The sequence below is a fragment of the Palaemon carinicauda genome, chromosome 30, assembly GCF_036898095.1.
Source record: "Palaemon carinicauda isolate YSFRI2023 chromosome 30, ASM3689809v2, whole genome shotgun sequence".
Taxonomy (NCBI): Eukaryota; Metazoa; Arthropoda; class Malacostraca; order Decapoda; family Palaemonidae; genus Palaemon; species Palaemon carinicauda.
The window spans coordinates 61,051,699-61,076,451 of NC_090754.1; the positions used below are offsets into that span (position 1 = coordinate 61,051,699).

The 24,753-nt window shown below is 44.8% G+C and overlaps 1 protein-coding gene across 3 annotated transcripts in view; it reads left to right on the top strand.

The window, feature by feature from the left end:
* LOC137623206 (kinesin-like protein KIF14) overlaps window positions 1–24,753 on the top strand; it is a 224,063-nt gene that overhangs the window by 157,712 nt on the left and 41,598 nt on the right. For all 3 annotated transcript variants that reach the window (XM_068353920.1, XM_068353923.1, XM_068353922.1), the window contains exon 22: window positions 2,457–2,597. In XM_068353920.1, coding sequence (XP_068210021.1) covers window positions 2,457–2,597 — 141 coding nt within the window. The remainder of the gene's footprint in view (window positions 1–2,456; window positions 2,598–24,753) is intronic.

Sequence of the window (24,753 nt, forward strand, 5' to 3'; positions counted from 1 at the left end):
TCTTCTCCTTCTGGCTCCTGATTTGCTTTGCCCTGTTTAAGTTCCCCCAGGGCTGAGTTCTCCGGAGGAATAAAAAAGAAAGGAGTCTCTGACACGTGCTCAGGGCAGACTTCATCTAAGGCAAAATCATCACCTTCCCCCAGCAAAGGTAATACTCATCTGCCTCCGTGAAATTTTGAGTACGACCCACGAACACAAGTGGTGGGCTACCCTTTAATCCTCAATTTTTGGTTTAGATGTTACAGTTCCTCCTTTACTTGAACCAAATGGCTCTATCACTCACTGTCCAAAGGAAAAGGCAACCCTTTTGGCTGATGTGTTTGACAGTAAGCAGAGTAATGAGAAACTTGCTTTTCCTCATTCCTGTTTTTCTGAGGCTAAACTAACTAGTTTAGCATTTTGATCGTGTGAAATTAAAGCTCCCTTCATGGACCTTAATGCTTATGGAGGTGTAGACCCAAATGGTATTTTTCCTTTTTTTTTTTTTTTTTTTTATCAAGACTGCAGATTTTTTAGCTCCAAAGTTATCTGTTACTCCACTATGTAAATGTGTTTGTGGTAGCTCAAGTCCAACTGATTACTGCCCAATTTCCATGACTCCCATATTTCCTGAAGTTTTGAATATCTTTTGGCAAAATGTCTAAATAGGTTTGCTGAAGATAATCATTTGTTCCCTAGTTTGCAATTTGACTTTCGTAAAGGACTTGGAGCCTGTTATGCCTTCTTACACTCTCCAATGCTGTACAGAAATCCCTTGATTGTGGTCAGGAAGCTCAAATGATTGACCTTGATTTTAGTGCTGCCTTTGACCGCATTAATCATGAGGCCCTTGTTTTCAAACTCAAACAGTTGGGAGTGGGTGTCTTTTCTCAGCATCGTTATTGAATTTTTAAGTAGTAGATCGCAAAGAGTTGTTGATGGACACCATAGTGAGTAGAGGAATATGATATCTGGTGTTCCTTGGCAGTGTTCTTGTTCCAATATTTTTCATACCGTATACACTTGCCATGTGGTTTGGCCTAGAAAATAAGCTTGTTGCATATTCAGAGGATGCTACTCTACATCAATTCCATCTCCTTAATGTAGATCTGGGGTTGCTGAATCCCTTAATAGAGATCAAATTAAAATTATTGCACAGTGGGGCATGGAGTTGAATCCTAACAAAGCTCAAAGTATGATTGAAAGTTGGTCAAGGGCAGTGGCACCTCAACGTCCGGATCTTATTGCATTTGCCAGTTTTCAGAGCTAAGAAATAATTTAAATTTCAGAAAAGGAAGCCGTGACTGCATCAGACAATAGCTATATTGGTCAAGTGAAGGCTGTTAAGTATTATTTGGCCAAAACTGCAGACATTAGGGGCAATTTTCCAAATTTGTGTTTAAGAGGTTAGGCTCTGAAATTGTCCTTTGTCCAAATACTGCTACACAGTATATATTTTCTGGTTTGAAGATTATTCATAAATGGTCACAAGGACAAGGAGTTACATCCAAGTCAGAGAAAGATTTGAAAAATTAGAATTTATAATATTTGAAGTGCAGCTACATCACTGAAATTTTGTAAGAATTTTTCTTTTGAAAAGAGTTTTAGATGCAGCTCGGAGCGTATCAATTGTCATTCGTTAATCATTTTCGTGAAGAATCCTGCTTCTCCTCTCAAGATTGCTAGACTTTAGGTGCCTTAGTAGCTACTGAGGAAGTATTTTAGGTAAAGTTGGTTTCCTTTAGTTTTATTAATGGATTTATTTAATTAATCTTAGTGGTATTTAGAAACACAATCTGGAGTATCAAATTATAACGTTAGTTGTAATGGTTTGGTAATGAGGAACTAGACTAATTAATGATTCTGGTGTATAAATTAATATTTTGTAGGGCTTTAAATAAACTATTTCTTTCCTTCAGAACCCACCAACAGAATGTGTGAGTCAGCAATATGAACATAAGGCGAGGTTCATAGAAATAAATTTGATTTTGATAATAAAATTGGTTATTTTTACTCACATGATATTTATATGCTTGCCCACCCTCTTCCCCACTTCAAAAGCGTAAGATATTAGTTGCAATTTTAAGAATGAATAGAACAGGTGAGGCCAAGCCTTACCTCAAGTTGCCATTAGTCAGCAGATGTTGCCTTGAAGGGAAGAACAGGAGATTTTTTGTTTTATGGGGATAACACCGCTGTGAGTCGGTTTGGGTTACAAAGCATTATGAACATCAGGTGAGTATAGAGATAGCAAATTTTGTTATTAAAATTCAATTTTTGAAAGTTGAGTGTTTATGAGATTCAGGAACAGTAAAAAATGCAATAGAATTCCAGAACCTGTTCCTTTCAATATTTTTTAAATGACAAACTTTCCTGAAACAATTTAACATGTAAGATGTATCTTTTTATTTCTCTGCCTTGCCAAACTTTTTATTTTATTTTATTAGTGAATTTTAATTTTTCCATAATCATTTCAGGAATTTATGGTACAGGAAATGTTCACAGAAAGTGGAGTCGAAATGATTGTATTACTGAAAGATTTGCGCCACCAGACCACGGCTAAATTAACTGTCAGTATGTTCATTCAAAAATTAAATAATCTGAGGGACATTATTCAGGTAAGGTTGACTGTTTGATTCCATTGCACAATGCTATAAACCCTATAGGGGTTAGTGCTTCTAATGTACCTTTGTTCCGTAACTGACATACAAACCACGCTATTTAATAGGGGTTATTACTTTCGGCGTAGCTGAAATGACGAGCCATTAAAATTTTAACGAGGGTTTACTACCCCACCGCTAGTGGGAGGGTAGCCTGCTCCCCCCCCCCCCCCCTTCACACACACCTGTGCTTGAGCTCACTTTACTTTTGGCTCGGAGCGAGAACGGTGGTTCCTCTCTCTTTCCTCGCCTATTTTGGACTGCCATTAATTTTTGTCTTTTAACTTACTTTTTCTTATACTGTACTTGTAATATATATATAAACATTCTTATGTTTATGTATATATTTGTGTATAGAAATGTAGTAAGTTTATTTTTCAGTGTTTGTGCTGTGTGTGTGATGTACAACAACGACACTTGCGTAGTGCAAGGCCACCACAGTTCCACTTCGTGGGGAACGACCTCTCCCTCTGGTCCATCGGTCTTCCCGTCGGCATATATCCGTTAACTCAGCCACCGCAGGGGAATCATCATCACCTGGACCCTTTTCATTCATCTATTATCTTCGCTTTTCCTCTTTTCCTATGGGAAACTTGGATTCTCAGCGAAGGGAATGTGGCCTTTTTTTTAGATTGACGACGGTCTCTCTCTTCTCGAGGTCGTTCATCTTTACTACAACTATGTACTATAACGGGAGCTCCTTTCCCGTTGCGGGTTAGGTTGCTATTCCGTTTGTTTGTTTGTCTCAATTATTTTTAGTGAAATCTAATTGCATTTTAACTTTTCACCTTTCTCTGTGGGGAACACTTCCCTTCAGGGGTTCTGTGGTTCTCACTATTAGTGAATATTCTTAGATGAGTTAGATAATTATAATTCTGTTATAATTCTGTTTTTATTACAGTTACTCCCCCCCCTTCTCCCGTGGATGTCATCTGGGGAAGGTGGGCGCATACTTAACTCTTATTTTATGTTATTCCCTCAGGTTTCTCTTCGGAGTTCCTCCCTAGGGAATTTCTGTTAAAATGATTATTTAATTTTATTTTCCCCGTTAACTATGCAGTTTTTCTTCGTTTGACTAAAGAGTGCCAACGAAGCAGAGCTGTCCTGTTCATGCCTGGGGATTCCGCTGTTGCTGCTGTCCCTCTGAGGACGTCTTCATGGGCGTTATCCCTTCTCTAAGAAGTACTCCCGTGACAACATGCCAGCACTTCAGATCATCTTAGAACGCTAAAGGAGGTTCGCCTCCAGGGGTTGGACAACTTCCCTTCTGAGGGAGGTTTTCTCCCTTCAGAGGGAGAGCTTTTTATACCTTGATAAATTCATCGCCTTCGACTACTGTTGCTGCCCTTCGGCCAGACTTTTCTCCCCCCTTGCTGAGTTTCGCTTCCTTCAGGGGTGGAGCACAGTCTTGGCAAGTCTCTTCTATGAAGTGTTCACCTCTCTCATTCGCAAGAGAGACCACTCATAGAGACTCCTCATCGGAGGATCGCTACTGATAAGGTCAGCTTGCTGATCCAACGGCCCTAAGGGGCGTCATCACGAGTGTCTTCTAATCTCTTCTACGAAGTATTCACCTCTCTCGTTCGCGGGAGAGGTCGCTCATAGAGACTCCGCCTCGGAGGATCAAGCAGAACTTCCAGTGACCTCAACCTTATGCTGCAACGTGGTCCTTTGGACTTCGGTCCTGAACTCTAACACGGACCTTTTACGGTCCCATCGGTGGATGTTGGCCCTTCCAAAGGGCACATCCCAGTTCCTGATCGTCCTGCCAGCTGACCTACCGATCTACCAGCACAACCTTGCGCTGCAACGAAGAACTTCGGTCGTGTACTCTAAAGCAGACCTGCTTACGGTCCTCATCGGGGGATGCCCGCCCTTTTTTAAAGGGCACATCCCAGTTCCTGATCATCCTGCCAGCTGACCCTTCAACCTACTAGCGCGTGAAGGGCGCACGCGCGCTCCGACGATCTTCTTATGCTCGCAAGCGCTGACGATCTTCTTACGCGCGCAAGCGCCGACAATCTTCTTACGCGCGCAAGTGCCGACGATCATTCGCGCGCGGGTACTGATGGTTTCCTGCGCGCGCTGATCTTCTTACACGTGCAACCGCCGACGAACTTCTTACGCGCGCAAGCGCCGACAATCTTCTTAAGTGCGCAAGCGCCGACGATCTTCCGCGCGCGGGTACCGATGACTTCCCGTGTGCGCTCGCCGATCTTCCGCGCGGGGGTACCGATGGCTTCCCGTGTGCGCTCGCCGATCTTCCGCGCGCGGGTACCGATGGCTTCCCGTGTGCGCTCGCCGATCTTCCGCGCGCGGGTACCGATGGCTTGCGCACACCCCGTGTGCGCTCGCCGATCTTCCGCGCGCGGGTACCGATGGCTTCCCGTGTGCGCTCGCCGATCTTCCGCGCGCGGGTACCGATGGCTTCCCGTGTGCGCTCGCCGATCTTCCGCGCGCGGGTACCGATGGCTTCCCGTGTGCGCTCGCCGATCTTCCGCGCGCGGGTACCGATGGCTTCCCGTGTGCGCTCGCCGATCTTCTTACGCGCGCAAGAGCCGACGATCCTCTGCGTGCGGGTACCAATGGTCTCCCGCGCGCGCACCGACAATCTCGTACGCGTGCGCGCGCCAACATTCTGGTACGCGAGTACGCAACGACGATCTTTTATTTTCGGCCGCACGGGCTCTTCATTCTGATCCTGCGCGAACATTTCGCGCGCGCAATCTGATTCTTGCGCACTCTATGAAGTCTCGCCTACGCCCGCGCACCAGCAGTCTCCCGCGCGCGAGCCCCGGGTACTCCCTCTCGCACGAGCGCCAGCCTGCTCCCCCAGCGCCAGCCTGCTCCCCCAGCGCAATCGCCAATACCCTTCCACGCGCAAGGCTGCAGGACAATGCACGGAAAGGTCGCCATCACCGCATTCCCCCCTGCAAGCGCAGAACAGCGCGCTCGCCGGTAGGGGGAAGGTTCCAGAAAGGTCCAGGGACATTTCTTCCTTATCTTCTTTCTTCTTACAGGCGAGCCCCCCTCCAGAGGGAGTGTCTGACAGCGCAGCCGTCAGCCAGCAGCCCTGGTTTGGGGCTCTAATCAGAGTGGTAGCACTGGCTTTCAAGCCTGTTCTCTCTGAGTTGGACCACAAGTCCCTGGCTGTATCTACTCCCATGAAGAGGTTAAGAGGATTTTCGGACGCGGTAACTTCTCCGAGGACGAAGCTGTCTCCTCGTAAGTCTTTGAGGCAGGCACCCTCCTCCCTCTGACTTTTCTCCATCCCCTTCGGACGAGGATTTCCCGTCCACATGGGAGTCACGTGAGGTGAGACGTTCACCCATCACACCATTGAGGGAAACCCCACCTCGCGCGGTAAAATCTTCTCGAATAAGGGTGGAGAAGAGCCTGCCTCCGTCGTTGTTGGAGTCCTGCATCCCTCCCAGGAGTAAGTCGAAGGACTACAAGACCGTATCGGGAGGACCTTAACACCGGAATCTACAGGCTTAGACATTCTTCCGTTATGGGAACGCACCTGTTTGAGCGTAAGAACGTGGAGCAGGCTGCTGAGAGGTGGAGGAAGTTGCCAAGACTCCCTCCTACATAGGGCTTTGACATTCAAGCCCTATAAACCTCCAGCACCCCAGCAGCCACATCACATCAAGACCACGAAACCGACAACGGCAGCGAAGACAGTGGTGTCTAAGCCCTTTCCGGTCAAGGACAAGAAAGGCAAGAAGTCCTCCAGGGGAGGGAAGAATCCTAGAGGGAGCAGCCAAGGCTGCAAACGCTAGGATTGGCTGTCCTCCAATGGGGGGATGCCTACAAGGTTGCGCAGACAGGTGGCAGCAAGTCGGGGCCGATTCCTGGACGATTCCGTAATCAGTCAGGGATATCGTGTCCCGTTCACAACATCTCTATCTCCCCTGAGGACGAATCCGGTGTCATTTAGCTCCCTTGTCATGGGATCAGCAAAGGGCCGGGCCCCTAGGGCAGAGGTCCAGATTAAAGCAAACTCCGTTCAGCATGGAGACCGCAAACACTGTCAGACTTGCAGTGAAACCGCAAGACTTCAGGTGTATACTGGATCTGAAGGACGCGTACTTCCAGATCCCAGTCCATCCATCTTCAAGGAAGTACTTAGGATTCAGCCTAGACCACAAGGGGTACCAGTTCAAGGTGCTGTGTTTCGGTTTCTCCACAGCACCACAGGGTTTCACCAGAAGTGTTCACCCTAATATCATCGTGGGCACACAGGATCGGCATCTGTCTCATCCGTTATCTGGATAACTGTCTGATCCTAGCAGACACGGAGTCATCCCTTCTTCGACACCAAGACAAACTTCTAGAACTTTGCCAGGGTTTGGAGATCATGGTAAATCTCAAGAAGTCCTCTCTGCTTCCCACTCAAAGACTGGTTTACCTACTGTAGGCATGATTATAGACACCAATCTCCACAAAGCCTTCCCATCAGACAACAGGATAGCAAGGCTGAGGGGGGTCGCAAGCCATTTCCTCAGATGAGAAGAGCTTCCAACCCAATCGTGGTTACGTCTCCTCGGTCACCTTTCATCCTTGGCTCGTCTAGTTCCCAACGATCGCCTCAGGATGAGATCTGTCTAGTGGCGGCTCAAGTCCCGGTGGAATCAAGGTTGCGATTCCCCGGACGTCATTATCCTTAAGAGTCCTGCGGAACGGACGGACCGCCAGTGACAGACGAGAACCTACGAAGAGGAGTGAATCTTCTCGTCCTTCCCCCGGATTTAATGCTGTTTTCAGACGCCTTCAAAGAAAGGGGGGGGGGGGGGGGCAACGTTCTTTACCACAGGACCTCAGGCCTGTGGTCAGAATCAGAAAAGTGCCTCCATATAAATCGTCTAGAGATGAAGGCCGTTTTGTTGGCTCTTCAGCAGTTCCAATAATACCTGGCAGGTCACTCTGTGGTGGTGATAAGCGACAACACCCTAGTAGTGGCTTACATCAACAAGCAAGGAGGTACTTTTTCGAAGCAGCTATCCCATCTTGCAGTAGAGATACTGAGATGGACCGAAGTCCGCTCGATTCTACTATCGGCGCATTTCATTGAAGACAAGAGGAATGTGCTCGCCGACAATCTGAGCAGAGCGTCTCAGATAGTGAGTACCGAGGGGTCTTTAGATCATCTAGTAGCCAACAAAGTCCTGACTTTGTGGGGTTCCCCGACTATGGATCTGTTCGTGACAGCACTGATCTTCAAGATTCCACTGTTCTTCCCCCCAGTTGCGGATCCCAAGGCGCTCTGGCAAGATGCCTTCCAACAACGGTGGGACAACATCAACGTTTACGCCTTTTCCCCGTTCTGTCTGATGAGGAGGGTGCTCAACAAGACCAGAATATCAGTCAATTTTTCAACTCCTAGCTCCGCTATGACCATGCGGAATGGTTTCCGGACCTTCTGCAACTCCTAACAAAACTTCCGAGAGAATTCCCTCCACGACACGATCTACTCAGACAACCACATGCCAGCATCTTAAACAAAGCCATAGCTTCGCTACGACTTCACACCTGGTGGCTATCCAGCATCTCTTCAATGAGAGAGGATTTTTCGCAACAAGTTGCGATTAGGATGTCTGGACATCTGCGAAATTCATCCGCATCTGTCTACCAGGCAAAGTGGCAAGTTTTCTGTGGTTGGTGTCGTGGAAGGGGTATCTCTCCACACGATGCCACTATTCCAGCAATAGCGGAGTTCCTCGTGTATTTGCGGGAAGAAAATGCGCATTTCAGTCTCGGCGGTGAAAGGCTATCGCTCAGCCTTAAGTCTAGCCTTCAGGCTCAAAGGAATGATCTTTTCTACCTTGCTGGAACTTTCCCTACTCATACGAGGTTATGAACTTACCTGCCCTCGGTCGGATGTGAGACCTCCTCCATGGAACGTGGTTCGAGTTCTCAGGTCTCTTAAGAGACCTCACTATGAACCATTACGCCAGGCTTCAGTTCGCCACCTAACTTGGAAGACGGTGTTCTTACTAGCTTTCGCTTTGGCCAAACGAGTCAATGAACTTCATGGTCTCTCATATGGCATCGCCCATGCAAGTGTATGGAGGGGGAGGTAATGTTCAAATTCGTCCCTGAGTTTGGTGCCAAGACTCAAAATCAGGGGGTGCCGGACGCTCGGTTCGACTCCTTCCAGATTCGAGTCTCCATTCTGTAACAGATGTCCCAGACCTTCTCCTACTGCGCCCAGTAAGGATTCTGAGGCTATACATATCTCAGAAGAATGGCTGCAGTCTGTCCCCAGGTGGAAGTGTTGTTAGCACTGTGAGGAATAAGAGAAGGGTCACCAAGAACACCATCTCGGCATGAATCCTAGGGTGATCCATCTGTCCCTGAATTCAGACCCTTCTCCGTCATGTCGCCCTAGAGCTCATGATGTCAGGGGCGTAGCTACGTCCCTGGCCTTCAAGAGAAATTTCTCAGTAACACAGGTCCTTCAAGCTGGGGTGTGGAAACGTCAGACGACCTTCACAGCCCACTACCTGCAAGACGTGACCCATAGGAGGCTCGATACGTTTTCTATGGGCCCTGTGGTGGCTGCACAACAGCTGGTTTAAAACCTCAGGCTCCTTAGTGGACAAGTAGCAGAAGGTTGAGGGCATTGTTACCCAGTCTTAGTTTGCATGAATGAAAAGATTTGTCTGGCCCTTACTCTTTTCTTCATCCTCCCCTCTCTTGGGGAAAGCAGCATTCTGGGTTCTCTGCACAGCTGACCTCAAACCACTGTAGGTAAACCATGTTTCCTTGTGTTCCGAGTATTAAGATAATACTGTCACGTCCCCATACCCTGACGAGGTGGTATTGGGAGAGTCCTAGCCTAAAGTTTCCTTCTAAGGTACTACAGGTCAACTTCTTAGGACGAGTCACACTTTATTTTACCTTCACACAGCTTGTGTAGGCCGCAGTCCTTGCGTAGGAAGGTTCTAGCGAGGTGCAGGGATTCCTTATCGCTGAGTGCGAACACACTCAAACATTGAGTCCCCGGGCAAAGCCAAAATCCAATACTGGCAGGGACTTTCCACCCTTCCAAGTGGGTGAGTCACCCCTATTAAATAGCGTGGTTTGTATGTCAGTTACGGAACAAATGACAAATTCGTAGGTAATTTGTATTTTTCAATATTAAACTTACCCGATAATCATGTAGCTGTCAACTCCGTTGCCCGACAGAATTCTACGGAAGGGATACGCCAGCGATCGCTATACAAGAGGGGGGTGTACTCACAAGCGCCACCTGTGGCCAGGTACTGCAGTACTTCTTGTTGACACCACTTCAATTTTTCCTCTGTCGTGCTTCCGGCAAGACGTTCATGGATACGCTTATAATTTTGGAGTCTTGTTCACGGTTTTTGGTGAAGTATTGCTCTAAGATTTCAGCTTTCGCTATTCAGGAAGTTTTATTATTAGCTTAGCTAACTTTTGGAATTAATTTGATTAATTATGGTGACGAAGAGAGTATGAACTCTCTTTCACCTTTAAATGGCCGACCCTTCCCTTAGACGGAAGTGTTGGTGTCTAAGAGAGTATAGACTCTCTTTCTTAATTTTGCTTAACAAAAGTTATAGATTTATTTTATATCTCTCCGCCTTTTATAGGCCTCTTCGATTAACTTCCTTTTATTATAAACTTATTAAAATTAATTTTTATATTTGTTTATATTCGACCTTTCCTAATAGTAGGCGGTCTTTTCTTGGTACCGAAGTTAATTAACATTGAGCCCGTCATTTCGGTTTTACCTGTTAACATATTATGCTATTTTAATGTTTTTGAAAGAATTTCTTTGATAGTCTCGTACTGTTTTCAAAGTTGAACTAACGTTTTGTTTTGTCTCTGCAGTTGTTGACGTTCAACACGTTCAACTTGCGCTCTATCGTTACGATAGAGAGAGAATTTTCACGGTGTCACGTTGCAGTAAGAGTAACCGTGTCTAGCATTTTGTTCATTCTTTCTTAACTTAATGGTTTTAATTCTAATAAAGGAACTTTTCATTTTGGGAAATATTTCAGTTTTTTCCTTTAACAATAATATGTTTTAACGATATATATGATTGGGCTCTTCTCTCAGATTCTAAGTCAAGAGAGAGAGAGAGAGAGAGAGATAGAGACGGAGGGAGAAAGAGGAGGATAAACGTTTCGTTCAAGCGAGTAACGTTGTTATCGTTTTTGCTCTTCTCCCTAGTCTCTTTAGGGGAAGAAGGTAAACGTTTCTAGAGTTTTTTCTTGTTCTCAAGCTTTATGCGGTGAGAGATTTTAAACGTAGTTTATTTGATCTAGTGTTTAGTCTCTTTCCAGCCACTGAATTATTTATCTTTCATTAGATTTTTCTATTACATTGTAATTCTGTTTTCGCAATTACTAACTTTTGAGAAAGGATAGAATTGCGTGGTTCAGATACAAACCACTTAAAGTTTCGAGTTCAGTGAAATAAGTGCAAACAGAAAATCAAAAGTGATAAGTGATTAGCGCAAAGTGTGTCAGTGTTGTGCGTGAGGGTACTTCTGTGCGTGCCAGTCGTCCTCCCAGTCCGGGACCTCTTGCAAGCTCCCAAGCCCAGGGGAGAAGCAATGTCGAAGGGCAAAAGGGTTCGGCAGGCCTTGATCGGCGCACAGAAGTATCCTCGGTGGTTGCGGGCGTGTCTTACAGAGACCGTCACTCCCACCCGCAGACGATTGAGCCCTTATTTTGCTCGTCTGCAGAAGAAATTTCGGGGAGAAAACGCTGGTCTCAGGTCTCAAGACCTCTTAAACGTAAAGTCCAGACCTATGCCATACGTACGAAGTTAGAGTTCAACAACCCGGATGCAGTCATTGGGTTAGCTCTGACTCTCCTCAGTCATCAGGTGACTGCACACCTCCTAAGAGAGGTAAGGCGATGCCTCAACAGACCTCATCTTCTATTAAGGCTTTGCCTCAACAGACTTTATCGTCTGTTGATCCCAAGACGACTTTGCTGCAGTCCATGCAGTCGCAGCTTGCGGTCTTAATGCGTGAGTTTCAGGCTGAGAAGGTTACACCTCCTCCTGCGAACGCTCCGCCTCTCCGCAGTCCAGTCTGCCAGGCGTACGAAGTTGAGGTTCCTCAGGCTACCTTACCGCGTTCTGAGTTGCCAGTTACCAGCGGTGTGCAGCAACCTCCGCCTCCTCCTGCGAGAGCTCCGCCTCACCGCAGTCCAGTCTGCCAGGCGTACGAAGTTGAGGTTCCTCAGGCTACCTTACCGCGTTCTGAGTTGCCAGTTACCAGCGTTGTGCAGCAACCTTAACCTTCCTTAAGGCAACCTCAGCAATGGGAGCAGGAGTCTTATGCCTTACTTCCTCCGCTTCCGCTTGCGGTTCCACCAGCGAGGCAACAATCTCTTGAGGTACGACAACCTCTTCCATCAATGAGGCAGCCACCTCAGCACTCGCTGCAGCGACCTCAACCCTCCTCAAGGCAAGAGTCTCAACTCCTTAGGCTAGCACCTCAGGAACCTCAACTCGCGAGACAAGAACTGCGTTCTGCGCAGCCGCTACCTCAACTCTCGCAGCTCACACCTCAGGAACCTTAACTCGTTCCTCAGGAACCTGCTACTGCGCATCCGCAACCCTTACAGCAAGCGCAACTCTTGAGGCAGCAACCTCATGCTATGAGTCAGCCACCTCAACGCATGCATCTGCCACTTTTTCCTCAACTTGAGCTTCTTCCCATTCAACTTGGGAATAACAAATGACAATAATAACACCTCATTACTTTCATAACTTGCATTTGTAATCATATACATGTATGCCTACACAAACATTATGATAATGGAGGTTATTTGTATTACTTATATAAAAATATATATGTATTCCTTGCAATATATTTTTAACAAATCGCAAAATATGGCAAAAATATCTTCTAAACAAAAATGAATCATGAGTTATGAATGTAAGGTAATATTATGTTGATATTAAACCCCATGCAAGCATGCATGAAGTAATGCAGTGTTGCCAACAGGGCGAGTTTCCCTTTCCTGAGGTGAAGTAGATTATAGTACATTTAGTGTAGCTTAATTCTACGATTATCATGCCGGCTATCAAATTCATCAACAAAACAGTCTAAATCAATTCCCTCGGCACGTGCACTTTCAATGGACGGTAATGCGATATTACTCACTCTAGCACTGGTCATGGAATTTCTGAGAAATGTTACACGCCATGCAACACGCTCTGCTTACCTTACAGCATGCTCTACATACAGCATGCTCTGCATACAGCATGCTCTGCATACAACATGCTCTGCATACCTTACCGCATGCTTCTCAGTCACACATCTTTGGTTGTTGCCAACTCACTAGACTGTCAAGCAGTTTCATAACGTTGCCTTCTAGTCTGCTGCTTTTGCACCAGTGAAACCCTCACTGAGAGAACTTAGCTTTTCTCGGATATGGTCCCTGTAGATGAGAAAGTGCTTTTCTCCCTCCTTCTGATATTCCCTTGAGGACTCTGTCATTTGGAGAGGAGCCTTTAGCTGCGTAGCCTCCTATGGACTTTTATTTAAGCATAACATGCTCCCAGGGAAGGTAATGGTTCCACTTCAGTCGCTAACCCCGTCTGTTACCACACCTGCTCCCATAGACCTTGAGCTGTGTTGCAAGACATGCAGTCCAAGCTTAGTCCTTGTTAGAGGATTTTTTTGTTTACGGAGTCAGTGTGTCACTGGGAAGACGTTCAACAACCAGCAGAAGTGACTTGTTGTGACGCAGTGCGGCAACCTCAGCAACCCGATAAGGAGTTGTCTGTACGACCCAGACAGTCTAGACAGCTTCGGGTTGTCACTGTACTTCCTCGCTTCTCCATGGTTGACAGTTCACAGACTGTGCAGCAGTACCATGATCTTGTGTCCGGCTCCGTCAGACGACTGGCTTTTAAGAGCTCCCACAAGTCGTCGCTGTCTGGAGATTCTCAGATGGACTATGGATCTGACCAAGGAACTGGGCCTCCTGGTCAATTTTGAGGAGTCCCAGCTCGTCCCATCCCAGACCATTGTCTACCTGGGTATGGAGCTTCAGAGTCGAGCTTTTCGGGCTTTTCCGTCGGCCCCAAGGATCTTCCAAGCCCTAGAATGCATCCAGAGCATGCTGAGAAGGAACCGATGCTCAGTCAGGTAGTGGATGAGTCTAACAGGGACACTTTCATCGCTGGCCCTGTTCATCGTGTTAGGGAGACTCCACCTCCCCCCCTTCAGTATCATCTAGCTGCTCACTGGATAAAGGACATGACGCTAGAGACGGTCTCAGTTCCTGTTTCCGAAGAGAGGAGGTCTTCTCTCGCGTGGTGTAAGAACAGCTTTCTTCTCAAGGAAGTCTATCTTTGGCTGTTCAGAAACCCGACCGCCTTCTCCTCTCGGACGCATCAGACACGGGCTGGGGTGCGACTTTGGACGGACAGGAATGCTCGGGAACATGGAATCAGGAACAAAGGACACTTCACATCAATTGCAAGGAGTTGTTGGCGGTTCTTCTGGCCTTGATAAACTTCAAGTCCCTCCAGCTTAACAAAGTGGTGGAGGTGGACTCTGACAACACCACAGCCCTGGCTTACATCTTCAAGCAGGGAGGGACTCTTTCGTGAAGTTGTTCTAGATCGCAAGGGACCTCCTCATCTGGTCTAAAGATCGAAAGCTCACGCTGGTAACGAGGTTCATTCAGGGCGGTATGAATGTCATGGCAGATCACCTCAGCCGGAAGGGTCAGGTCATCCCCACAGAGTGGACCCTTCACAAGAATGTTTGCAGCAGACTTTGGGCCCTGTGGGGTCAGCCAACCATAGATCTGTTCGCTACCTCGATAACCTAGAGACTCCTGTTGTATTGTTCTCTGATTCCAGACCCAGCAGCAGTTCACGTGGATGCTTTTCTGCTGGATTGGTTCCATCTCGACCTGTATGCATTCCCGCCGTTCAAGATTGTCAACAGGGTACTTCAGAAGTTCTCCTCTCGCAAAGGGACACGGCTGACGTTGGTTGGCTCCGCTCTGGCCCGCGAGAGAATGGTTCTTAGAGGTACTGCAATGGCTGGTCGACATTCCCAGGACTCTTCCTCTAGGAGTGAACCTTCTACGTCTACCTCACGTAAAGAAGGTACACCCAAACCTCCACGCTCTTCGTCTGACTGCCTTCAGACTTTCGAAAGACTCTCAAGAGCTAGGGGCTTTTCGAAGGAGGCAGCCAGAACGATTGCCAAAGCAAGGAGAACATCCACTCTCAGAATCTATCAGTCTCAAGGGGAAGTCTTCCGTAGCTGGTACAAGACCAATGCAGTTTCCTCAACCAGTACCACTGTAACCCAGATTGCTGACTTCCTGTTATATCTAAGGAAAGTAAGATCCCTTTCAGCTCCTACGATCAAGGGTTACAGAAGTATGTTGGCAGCGGTTTTCCGCCACAGAGGCTTGGATCTTTCCACCAACAAAGATCTACAGGACCTCCCTAGGTCTTTTGAGACCTCAAAGGAACGTCGGTTGTCCACTCCAGGCTGGAATCTAGACGTGGTCCTAAGGTTCCTTATGTCATCAAGATTAGAACCTCTCCAATCAGCCTCTTTTTAGGACCTCACATTAAAAACTCTTTTCCTCGTGTGCTTGACAACAGCTAAAAGAGTAAGTGAGATCCACACCTTCAGCAGGATCAATGTTTTCACATCTGAAACGGCTACATGTTCCTTGCAGCTCGGTTTTTGCTAAACGAGCTTCCTTCACGTCCTTGACCTAAGTCGTTCGAGATCCCAAGCCTGTCCAACTTGGTGGGGAATGAACTGGAGAGAGTACTTTGCCCAGTTAGAGCTCTTAGGTACTATCTAAAAAGGTCTTAACCTTTACGAGGACAATCAGAAGCCTTATAGTGTGCTATCAAGAAACCTTCTTTTCCAAGTTCTAAGAACTCAGTTTCTTACTATTCAGGCTTCTGATTAGAGAAGCACATTCTCATCTGAAGGAAGAAGACCTTGCTTTGCTGAAGGTAAGGACACATGAAGTGAGAGCTGTGGCTACTTCAGTGGCCTTCAAACAGAGCCATTCTCTGCAGAGTGTTATGGATGCAACCTATTGGAGAAGCAAGTCAGTGTTCGCATCATTCTATCTCAAAGATGTCCAGTCTCTTTACGAGTACTGCTACACCCTGGGACCATTCGTAGCAACGAATGCAGTAGTAGGCGAGGGCTCAGCCACTACATTCCCATAATCCCATAACCTTTTAACCTTTCTCTTGAATACTTTTTATGGGTTGTACGGTCGGCTAAGAAGCCTTCCACATTCTTGTTGATTTGGCGGGTGGTCAATTCTTTCTTGAGAAGCGCCGAGGTTAAAGGTTGTGATGAGGTCCTTTAGTATGGGTTGCAGCCCTTGATACTTCAGCACCTTAGAGTTGTTCAGCCTCCTAAGAGGAACGCTGCGCTCAGTAAGGAAGACGAACTTATTTAAGGCAGAGTAATGGCTCAAGTCGACTTCCTTACCAGGTACTTGTAATTTCATTGTTATTTTGAATAACTGATAATATGAAATACGGGATACTTAGCTTCTTGATATACATGTACACTGGTTTTCACCCACCTCCCTGGGTGTGAATCAGCTACATGATTATCGGGTAAGTTTAATATTGAAAAATGTTATTTTCATTAGTAAAATAAATTTTTGAATATACTTACCCGATAATCATGATTTAATTGACCCACCCTTCCTCCCCATAGAACCAGTGGACCGAGGAAAAATTGAAGTGGTGTCAACAAGAAGTACTGCAGTACCTGGCCACAGGTGGCGCTTGTGAGTACACCCCCCTCTTGTATAGCGATCGCTGGCGTATCCCTTCCGTAGAATTCTGTCGGGCAACGGAGTTGACAGCTACATGATTATCGGGTAAGTATATTCAAAAATTTATTTTACTAATGAAAATAACATTTTTCCTAACGATACAAACCTTAGCTATTTAATCAAGCTTGCCCGCCAGCCCTATCCCCCTTGAAGTCCTACCTCCAAGCAAAGTGAGCTCAAGCACAGGTGTGTGTGAGGGGGTGGGGGTTAGCAGGCTACCCTCCCTACCCCTCGCTAACTAGAGGTGGGGTAGTAAACCCTCGTTAAAATTTTAATGGCTCGTCATTTCAGCTACGCCAAAAGTAATAACCCCATTAAATAGATAAGGTTTGTATAGTTAGGAAAAATACAAATTACCTACAAATTTGTCATTTTGCTATGCATGGCAGACTACTTTTCAGAGTGAACAATGGATAAATAAACAATATAATTATTGAAGTGGAGTTGGGGGGAAGTGACTGCTCCCCGCATTCTAGTTTTGGAGTGTTTGAATGTGCGTGGATTTAGTACGATAGAGAGTAAAAGATGTGAGATTGGAAGTATGTTTAGGAATAGAAGGATGGATATATTGTCTTTGTGTGACCCTAAGATAAAAGGGAAAGGTGAAGTGATGTTTGGTGAAATGTCTGGTTGAGTGTCTGGGATTGAAAAGGGAAGAGCAAGAGAAGGTGTGGCTTTATTGCTGAGTGAATGGATGACAGGTAAAGTAGTGGAGTGGAAGGAGATATCATCTAGGTTAATGTGAGTAAGGGTTAGATTGAGTAGGGAATGTTGGGCTTTTGTCAGTGCGTATGGGCCCGGTTGTGAGAAAAGCGAAGAAGAGCGGAATGAATTAACTAGGTGTGTAGAAGGACTGGGTAGAAGGAATTGCGTAGTTGTCATGGGTGACTTAAATGCTAGAGTGGGCGCTGGAAAGGTAGAAGGTGTCATTGGGAAGTATGGCATACCAGGTGAAAATGAGAGTGGTGAGAGACTGGTACATATGTGTGTTGAGCAAGAGATGGTGATAAGTAATAGCTTTTTCAAAAAGAAAGATAAAAACAAGTATGCATGGGTAAGAACGGCAAATGGAAGAGTGGTAGAAAGGGATCATTTTTTGGTAGAAGGAAAATTAGTTGTAGCAAAAGAGTGGGGGAATAGAGTAGGTGGATGTAAAAGGGAGCTAGTGAGGGTTGAAGAGCTAATAAAACGGGGGGGGGGGGTAAAAAGTAAATATCAGGAAAGGTTGAATATGGCATATGACGAAGTGAAAGTAAGAGAAACGGGTGATTTACAGGAGTGGAAGTTAGTAAAAGAAAATTTTGTTGGGATTGCAAGTGATGTGTGTGGTAAGAAGTTTGTTGGAGGCAGCATGAGGAAGGGCAGTGAATGGTGGAATGAAGAAGTGAAGGTAAAAGTGGAAGAAAAAAAAAGAGGGCTTTTGAAGAATGGCTGCAGAGTAATAGTGTAGAGAAGTATGAAAGATATAGAGAGAAAAATGTGGAAGTAAAACGCAAGGTAAGCAGACATAGAGGGCAGGTGACCTGAGGTGGGGTCAGGGATTGGGTCATTCATATGAAGAGAATAAGAAGTTTTGGAAAGAAGTGAAGAGAGTAAGGAAGGCTGGTTCAAGAATTGAAGAGACAGTGAAAGATGGAAATGGAAGGTTGTTAAAAGGAGAGGAGGCAAGGAAAAGGTGGGCGGAATATTTTGAAAGTTTACTGAATGTTGTGGATAATAGGGAGTGAGATATAATTGCTGTTGCAGATGTTGAGGTGCTGGTGATGGGAGATGAGATTGAGAGGGAGATTACAAGAGAGGAAGTGAGGAGAGGTCTAATGAAACGCGAGTAGGAAAAGCATCTGGTATGGATGGTGTGAGAGCTGAAATGTTGAAGGAAGGGGGTGTGACTTTACTTGAATGGTTGGTGAGATTGTTTAATATGTGTTTTGTGTTGTCAATAGTACCAGTAGATTGGGTTTGTGCATATATTGTACCACTATATAAGGGTAAGGGAGATGTAAGGGTATTAGTTTGTTGAGTGTGGTGGAAAACTGTGGTAGAGTACTGATTAATAGGATTAAGGATAAAACAGAGAATGCAATTTAGAAGTACAGGGTGATTTTAGAAGAGGTAGGTGTTGTATGAATCAAATTTTTACAGTTAGGCAGATATGCGAGAAATATTTAGTAAAAGGTAAGGAGGTGTATGTTGTGTTTATGGATCTGGAGAAAGCGTATGATAGAGTTGATAGGGAAGCAATGTGGAATGTAATGAGGTTATATGGAGTTGGTGGAAGGTTGTTGCAAGCAGTGAAAAGTTTCTACAAAGGTAGTAAAGCATGTGTTAGGATAGGAAATGAAGTCAGCGATTGGTTTCCGGTGAGAGTGGGGCTGAGACAGGGATGTGTGATGTTGCTGTGGTTGTTTAACTTTTATGTTGATGGAGTGGTAAGAGAGGTAAATGCTCGAGTGCTGGGACGAGGATTGAAACTGGTAGACGAGAATGACCATGAATGGGAGGTAAATCAATTGTTTTTTGCGGATGATAGTGTACTGGTTGCAGACGCAGAAGAGAAGCTTGGCCGATTAGTGACAGAATTTGGAAGGGTGTGTGGGAGAAGGAAGTTAAGAATTAACGTGGGTAAAAGTAAGGTTATGAGAAGTACGAGAAGGGAGGGTGGTGCGATGTTGAATGTCATGTTGAATGGAGAGTTACTTGAGCAGGTGGATCAGTTTTAGTACTTGGGGTCTGTTGTTGAAGCAAATGTTGGAGTGGAAGCAGATGTACGTCAGAGAGTGAATGAAGGATGTAAAGTGTTGGGGGCTGTGAAGGGAGTAGTAAAAATAGAGGGTTGGGCATGAATGTAAAGAGAGTTCTGTATGAGAAAGTGATTGTACCAACTGTGATGTATGGATCGGAGTTGTGGGGAATGAAAGTGACGGAGAGACAGAAATTGAATGTGTTTGAGATGAAATGTAAGGAGTATGGCTGGTGTATCTCGAGTAGATAGGGTTAGGAACGAAGTAGTGAGGGTGAGAACAGGTGTAAGAAATGAGTTAGCAGCTAGAGTGGATATGAATGTGTTGAGGTGGTTTGGCCATGTTGAGAGAATGGAAAATGGCTGTCTGCTAAAAAAGGTGATGAATGCAAGAGTTGATGGGAGAAGTACAAGAGGAAGGCCAAGGTTTGGGTGGATGGATGGAGTAAAGGAAGCTCTGGGTGATAGGAGGATAGATGTGAGAGAGGCAAGAGAGTGTGCTAGAAAGAGGAATGAATGGCGAGCGATTGTGACGCAGTTTCGGCTCTGCTGCTTCCTCCGGTGCCTTGGAAGACCGCGGAGGTAGCAGCAGTAGGGGATTCAGCGTTATGAAGCTTCATCTGTGGTGGATAACGGGGGAGGGTGGGCTGTGGCACACCTAGCAGTACCAGCCGAACTTGGTTGAGTCCCTTGTCAGGCTGGGAGGAACATAGAGAGGAGAGGTCCACTTTTCTGTTTCATTTGTTTGATGTCGGCTACCCCCCAAAATTGGGGGAAGTTTCTTGGTACGGTAGAGTCCCGAATTATGTGAGAATTTGGTCGATCAATGACCTCGTATAAATGGAAAATCGTATATTTCGAAACACACAACTAACACAAATAATTCCATTGGGGCCCTGGCAACCAGCAACTTGCCTATTTAAACGTGTTTACTACCCATTTCCAATACTTTCTTTGTACTATACTGTATTTTTTTATGATATCAAATTGTTCTTGTAAATAAATCAAACATTTGATATACTTTAAAGTTCTAATAACTTGAAAAAAGGTTAAAATTACAACCAGGATGGGTGTAAACACCGTATATTTCCCGTTATAAAATGACCCAAAATACAGACAAATTTTAATGTTTGTCATATCTATTGTATAAGACAATTGGTGAATAGCAAAACCATCACTCTATAGACTAGCTTTTGTTGTATCATTGAAAATCCAGAATTCTCAAAATAAAAACGATTTTATATCATGCATTTCCTAAACACGCCAAAAAGCACAATAAAAAACGACAACCAATGTTTTGTTTACGTTTATCTCTGATCATAACGAAGAAACAGACGCATTTACACATCTGTGTGTAGGTTAGTTTTTGCATCGATAGCAATCTTACCAAGTATTGATTATATGTTGATTTTGTTATTACCAATGTTCTACTTAATTTTTCTTAGAACTTCCAAATAAATGAAATGAATGCCATTTATATAATGTTTTTAGACATAAGACTTACCTGGTAGTTATATAATTAGCTTACGTGTCTGACGTCACGGCAGAAATTTCTAAAACTCGCGCCAATCGCCGATTGGATAGCCAGGTGTACTACATGTACGTCCTAGCGAGGTACCTAGGAACTATTCCATCATTCTTCATATCTTCTCTGCCGGCACTAACGGCAAGATGTTGGATTTGTCATTGGCTGTAACCTGTATATTACAGTTACCTTGGTGATGTACAATTCATTTTTAGCCTTCGCTGGTTGGATTTTATTTTTACTGAGTGTTAGTGCTTTAACTATGTTTGTATCTTAACAGAGGTAGGAATGGGAGTTTTTTCCCCCTACTGTAAAACTTACGCACCTACTCTTTAAACATGATGGCGGAGATCGTTCCACCATCTCTATGTCACAATCTTGTGACGTAAGCTACATAGTACTACGTAATATGTTGCATAATTATTTTCTTTGCTTTTTCTTGTAAAGAATGAAAAGGAAGTCTAACTTATAATAAGTATTTAACTTTTAATATGAAAAGATTATATTAATTTTTAAGAAAATATTTGTCTTTTTAGTATTCGTTCTTTAAATCATCGATCTATTTTCAAAGATTAAATAGAACTAGCGTATTGTTAATTTTCGCTGCGTAGTTCTCATGAAAATACAATGTAGTCCCAGCAATTCTTGATATCGTTGTTTATTTTCTTTTGATGTTGGGATTCTAGTATTATTCGTATATTCACATATATGTTCCAATTGTGAAGCCTAGCAATCCACTATTTTTGGAAACCCTTAAGATTTAAGGGTTGTTTACATATATATATATATATATATATATATATATATATATATATATATATATATATATATATATATATATATATATATATATATACGTATATATATATATATATATACGTATATATATATATATATATATATATATATATATATATATATATATATATATATATATATATATATATATATATATATGTTATTCCTATATCTGTTCATTTGAATCATATAATATGTAACTTTCCCGGTAGTTATATGTAACTACCGGGTGAGTTTGTATAACATTTATCTTTACCGGTAAATATATGTAACTACCGGGTAAGTGTGTTCAAACATTTATTTTACATTGAAAATATCAGTGTAATATTTTATAAAAAATATTTTGTTACAATTTTATATAGCAAGAACTAGAAATGATTTTGCATTCTCATTCAAGCCCTTGGCAGTAGAGAAAGGTCTCTCACAATGGGCAGGACTAATTATGGTCTTTTGTGTAAGAGTTTATAAGTGCAAGTTTCAGTGCTAAATTAGTGCAGTGAATTTATTCAGCACAGTGGACGTTTTTCCTAGCCTTAGACTTCTTCCAAGCTCCCCAACCCCTGGGAGAAGGAATGTTGATTGCCCAAAGGAAACGAGAGGCGTTAGCTCACGAGCAGACGTCCTCTCGAGCGTTCCTGTTGACGTTCCCAAGAACGCTCGCCCTTGCCATAGGAAAGCAAAGAGCGTTAGACGTTAAGCCACTAACATTGCTGTTAGAGTCTTGCATTGCATCACATTTGCTGATAATAACAATACTATAATGCTTACGAACCAACATAGACACGGGTTTGTCCCAGAGCGCCAGGCGGCCATGAGAACCCCCTGATCGGAAGTCATTGAACTGAATGCGCCGAGTGGCGTGATGAAGATCATTTTACGCTCGGCGCTAAGTCTTTCAGGACACTCGGCGCTAAGTCTTTAAGGACGCTTGGCGCTAAGTCTTTCAGGACGCTCGGCGCCACGTCTTTCAGGACGATCGGTGCCACGTCTTTCAGGACGATCGTCGCCACGTCTTTCAGGACGATCGTCTTTGTCTTTCAGGACGCTCGGCGCCTCTTCTTTCAGGACGCTCGGCGCCTCGTCTTTTCAGGACGCTCGGCGCCTCGTCTTTCAGGACGCTCGGCACCTCGTCTTTCCGGACGCTCGGCGCCTCGTCTTTCAGGACGCTCGGCGCCTCGTTTTTCAGGACGTTCGGCGCCACGTCTTACAAGATCTTTTTCAGAGGAAGACATTGGTGATCACTTTTCTCCTGTTGAATTTGAGATTATCAGAACGAGAAGATCCTTATTCCTTTCGTCCTTCAGTTGATTTAGAAACTCATGAAAGTTTTTATGATTAGTTTCCAAATTATTTTATGCCTGTTGCTCCACGTTTGCCACCCTCTGAATTTACACGTGGTCATCAATGGAGCTTTAAGGATGATGGGAGACTGGTTGGAGTCTCAGAAGGACCAAGGAAAGACTGCTTTCTTTTTTCCTCCGAATAACCTGGCCTCTAGATCTTGTATCTGGGTACAAGATTATTTTTTTTATCTCTAGCCAAGCTACAACCCTAGTTGGAAAAGCAAGATGCTTTAAGCCCAAGGGCTCCAATAGGGAAAAAATAGCCCAGGGAGGAAAGGAAATAAGGACATAAATAAATGATGAGAATAATTTAACAATAAATCATTCTTAAACAGATATGTCTTATATAAACTATTAATAAAGTCTAAAACAGATATGTCATATAGGGTGGAGGTCTAGCTACGTTAAGGTTGAGGACCTTGTGGCAGCCCCACAGAGACTGTTACAGCCCCCTGGGTGGATTGCTGAGTCTCTCAAGGAATGTAGGTAAATGAGGCATATAAACCTATGAAGCCAGCTTCCTTATCAGGTATTCCAGGATAGCAAGGGTGGAGGTCTAGCCATGTTAAGGTCGAGGACCTTGTGGCAGCCCCACAGAGATTTTTACAGCCCCCTGGGTGGATCTCTGAGTCTCTTAAAGAATCCAGGCAATGAGGCAGGATAACTTTGAGGTCCGTGCTATTCCTAAAGGATAGATGCAAAATCTTTTTCCTAGTGAAACCTCCTTTGTTAGTTACTCCGATAAGACCTCTCTGCCAAAAAGACTTTGCAACATCAAATGTCTCTCTTTTGGGAGAGGGAGGCTTTTGTCCGGTCCTGGATGTAACTGCTCTCAACGCCTTCGTTCAGAAGTCAAAGTTCTCCATGGAGACATCGAAATCATGAACTATTAAAAGTCTCATGTCAGCCTGGTCACAGGGGGAAGTAGAGTCTGACTGCTTTCGCCTTCAGGCAGTAGAGCCAGACTACATAACTTCTGGCAATCTTGGGAGGAGAGGGGAGCAGACCTTTGGTTAGTACATCTTCGGAAGGAGGATTACAATTTCCTTTCATAAGGAAACCTCCTTTAGTTTTAGCTCCAATAGATCTCTCTAAGAGATCTAGAAAGGAGTATGAGAGGCAGGCTTTGCAATTAAATTTTATCTGAGGTTTGTTTACAAGGAGGAAAGGGGGAAGAAGGTGTCTGTTCGGGCCGTGTGTTTCGGTCTCAGCTCCGCCCCTTTAATGTTCACGAAACTTTTGCTAAATGTAGCAGAATACTGCACTCAAGAGACATCAGAGCCTCCCTGTATCTGGACGATTGGCTCATCAGAGCTCTTTCTTACGATCTTCATGAAGGATTTTCAGATAACTTTGAACCTATCAGAAGAATTGGGTATTCCTGTCAACAAGACGAGTCTCTTCTGACACCAGGACGCTTAGCACCACGTCTTATAGGACGTTCGGCGTCTTGCTCTGTTAGCCTCTCGGCGCCACGTCTTACAGGACGCTCAGCGCCACACCTTCAAGGACGCTTGGCGCCACGTCTTACAGGACGCTCGGCGCCACGTATTACAGGACGCATTGCACCTTGTCTTCCAGGAGGCTCGGCGCCACGTCTTTCAGGACGCTCGATGTCGAAGATCTAGCAGGAGGCATGACATTGAACATGAGAACCTCGGACTTCGTGATGACACTAGTCGAATCGAATGTCGAGATCAAGGACGCCTTAGTTCCGATCTCTATGATCACGAAAGTTTTTATCGAGCGTCTAGCCTTAGTACAACGTGGCGACATTGGCGTTGATCTGGGTTTCCTTGACGCCAGGAGTCAGGACCTTAAAGAGATGTATCCTGATAAACACGTCACTACTTCCGTTAGATCTTCTGAC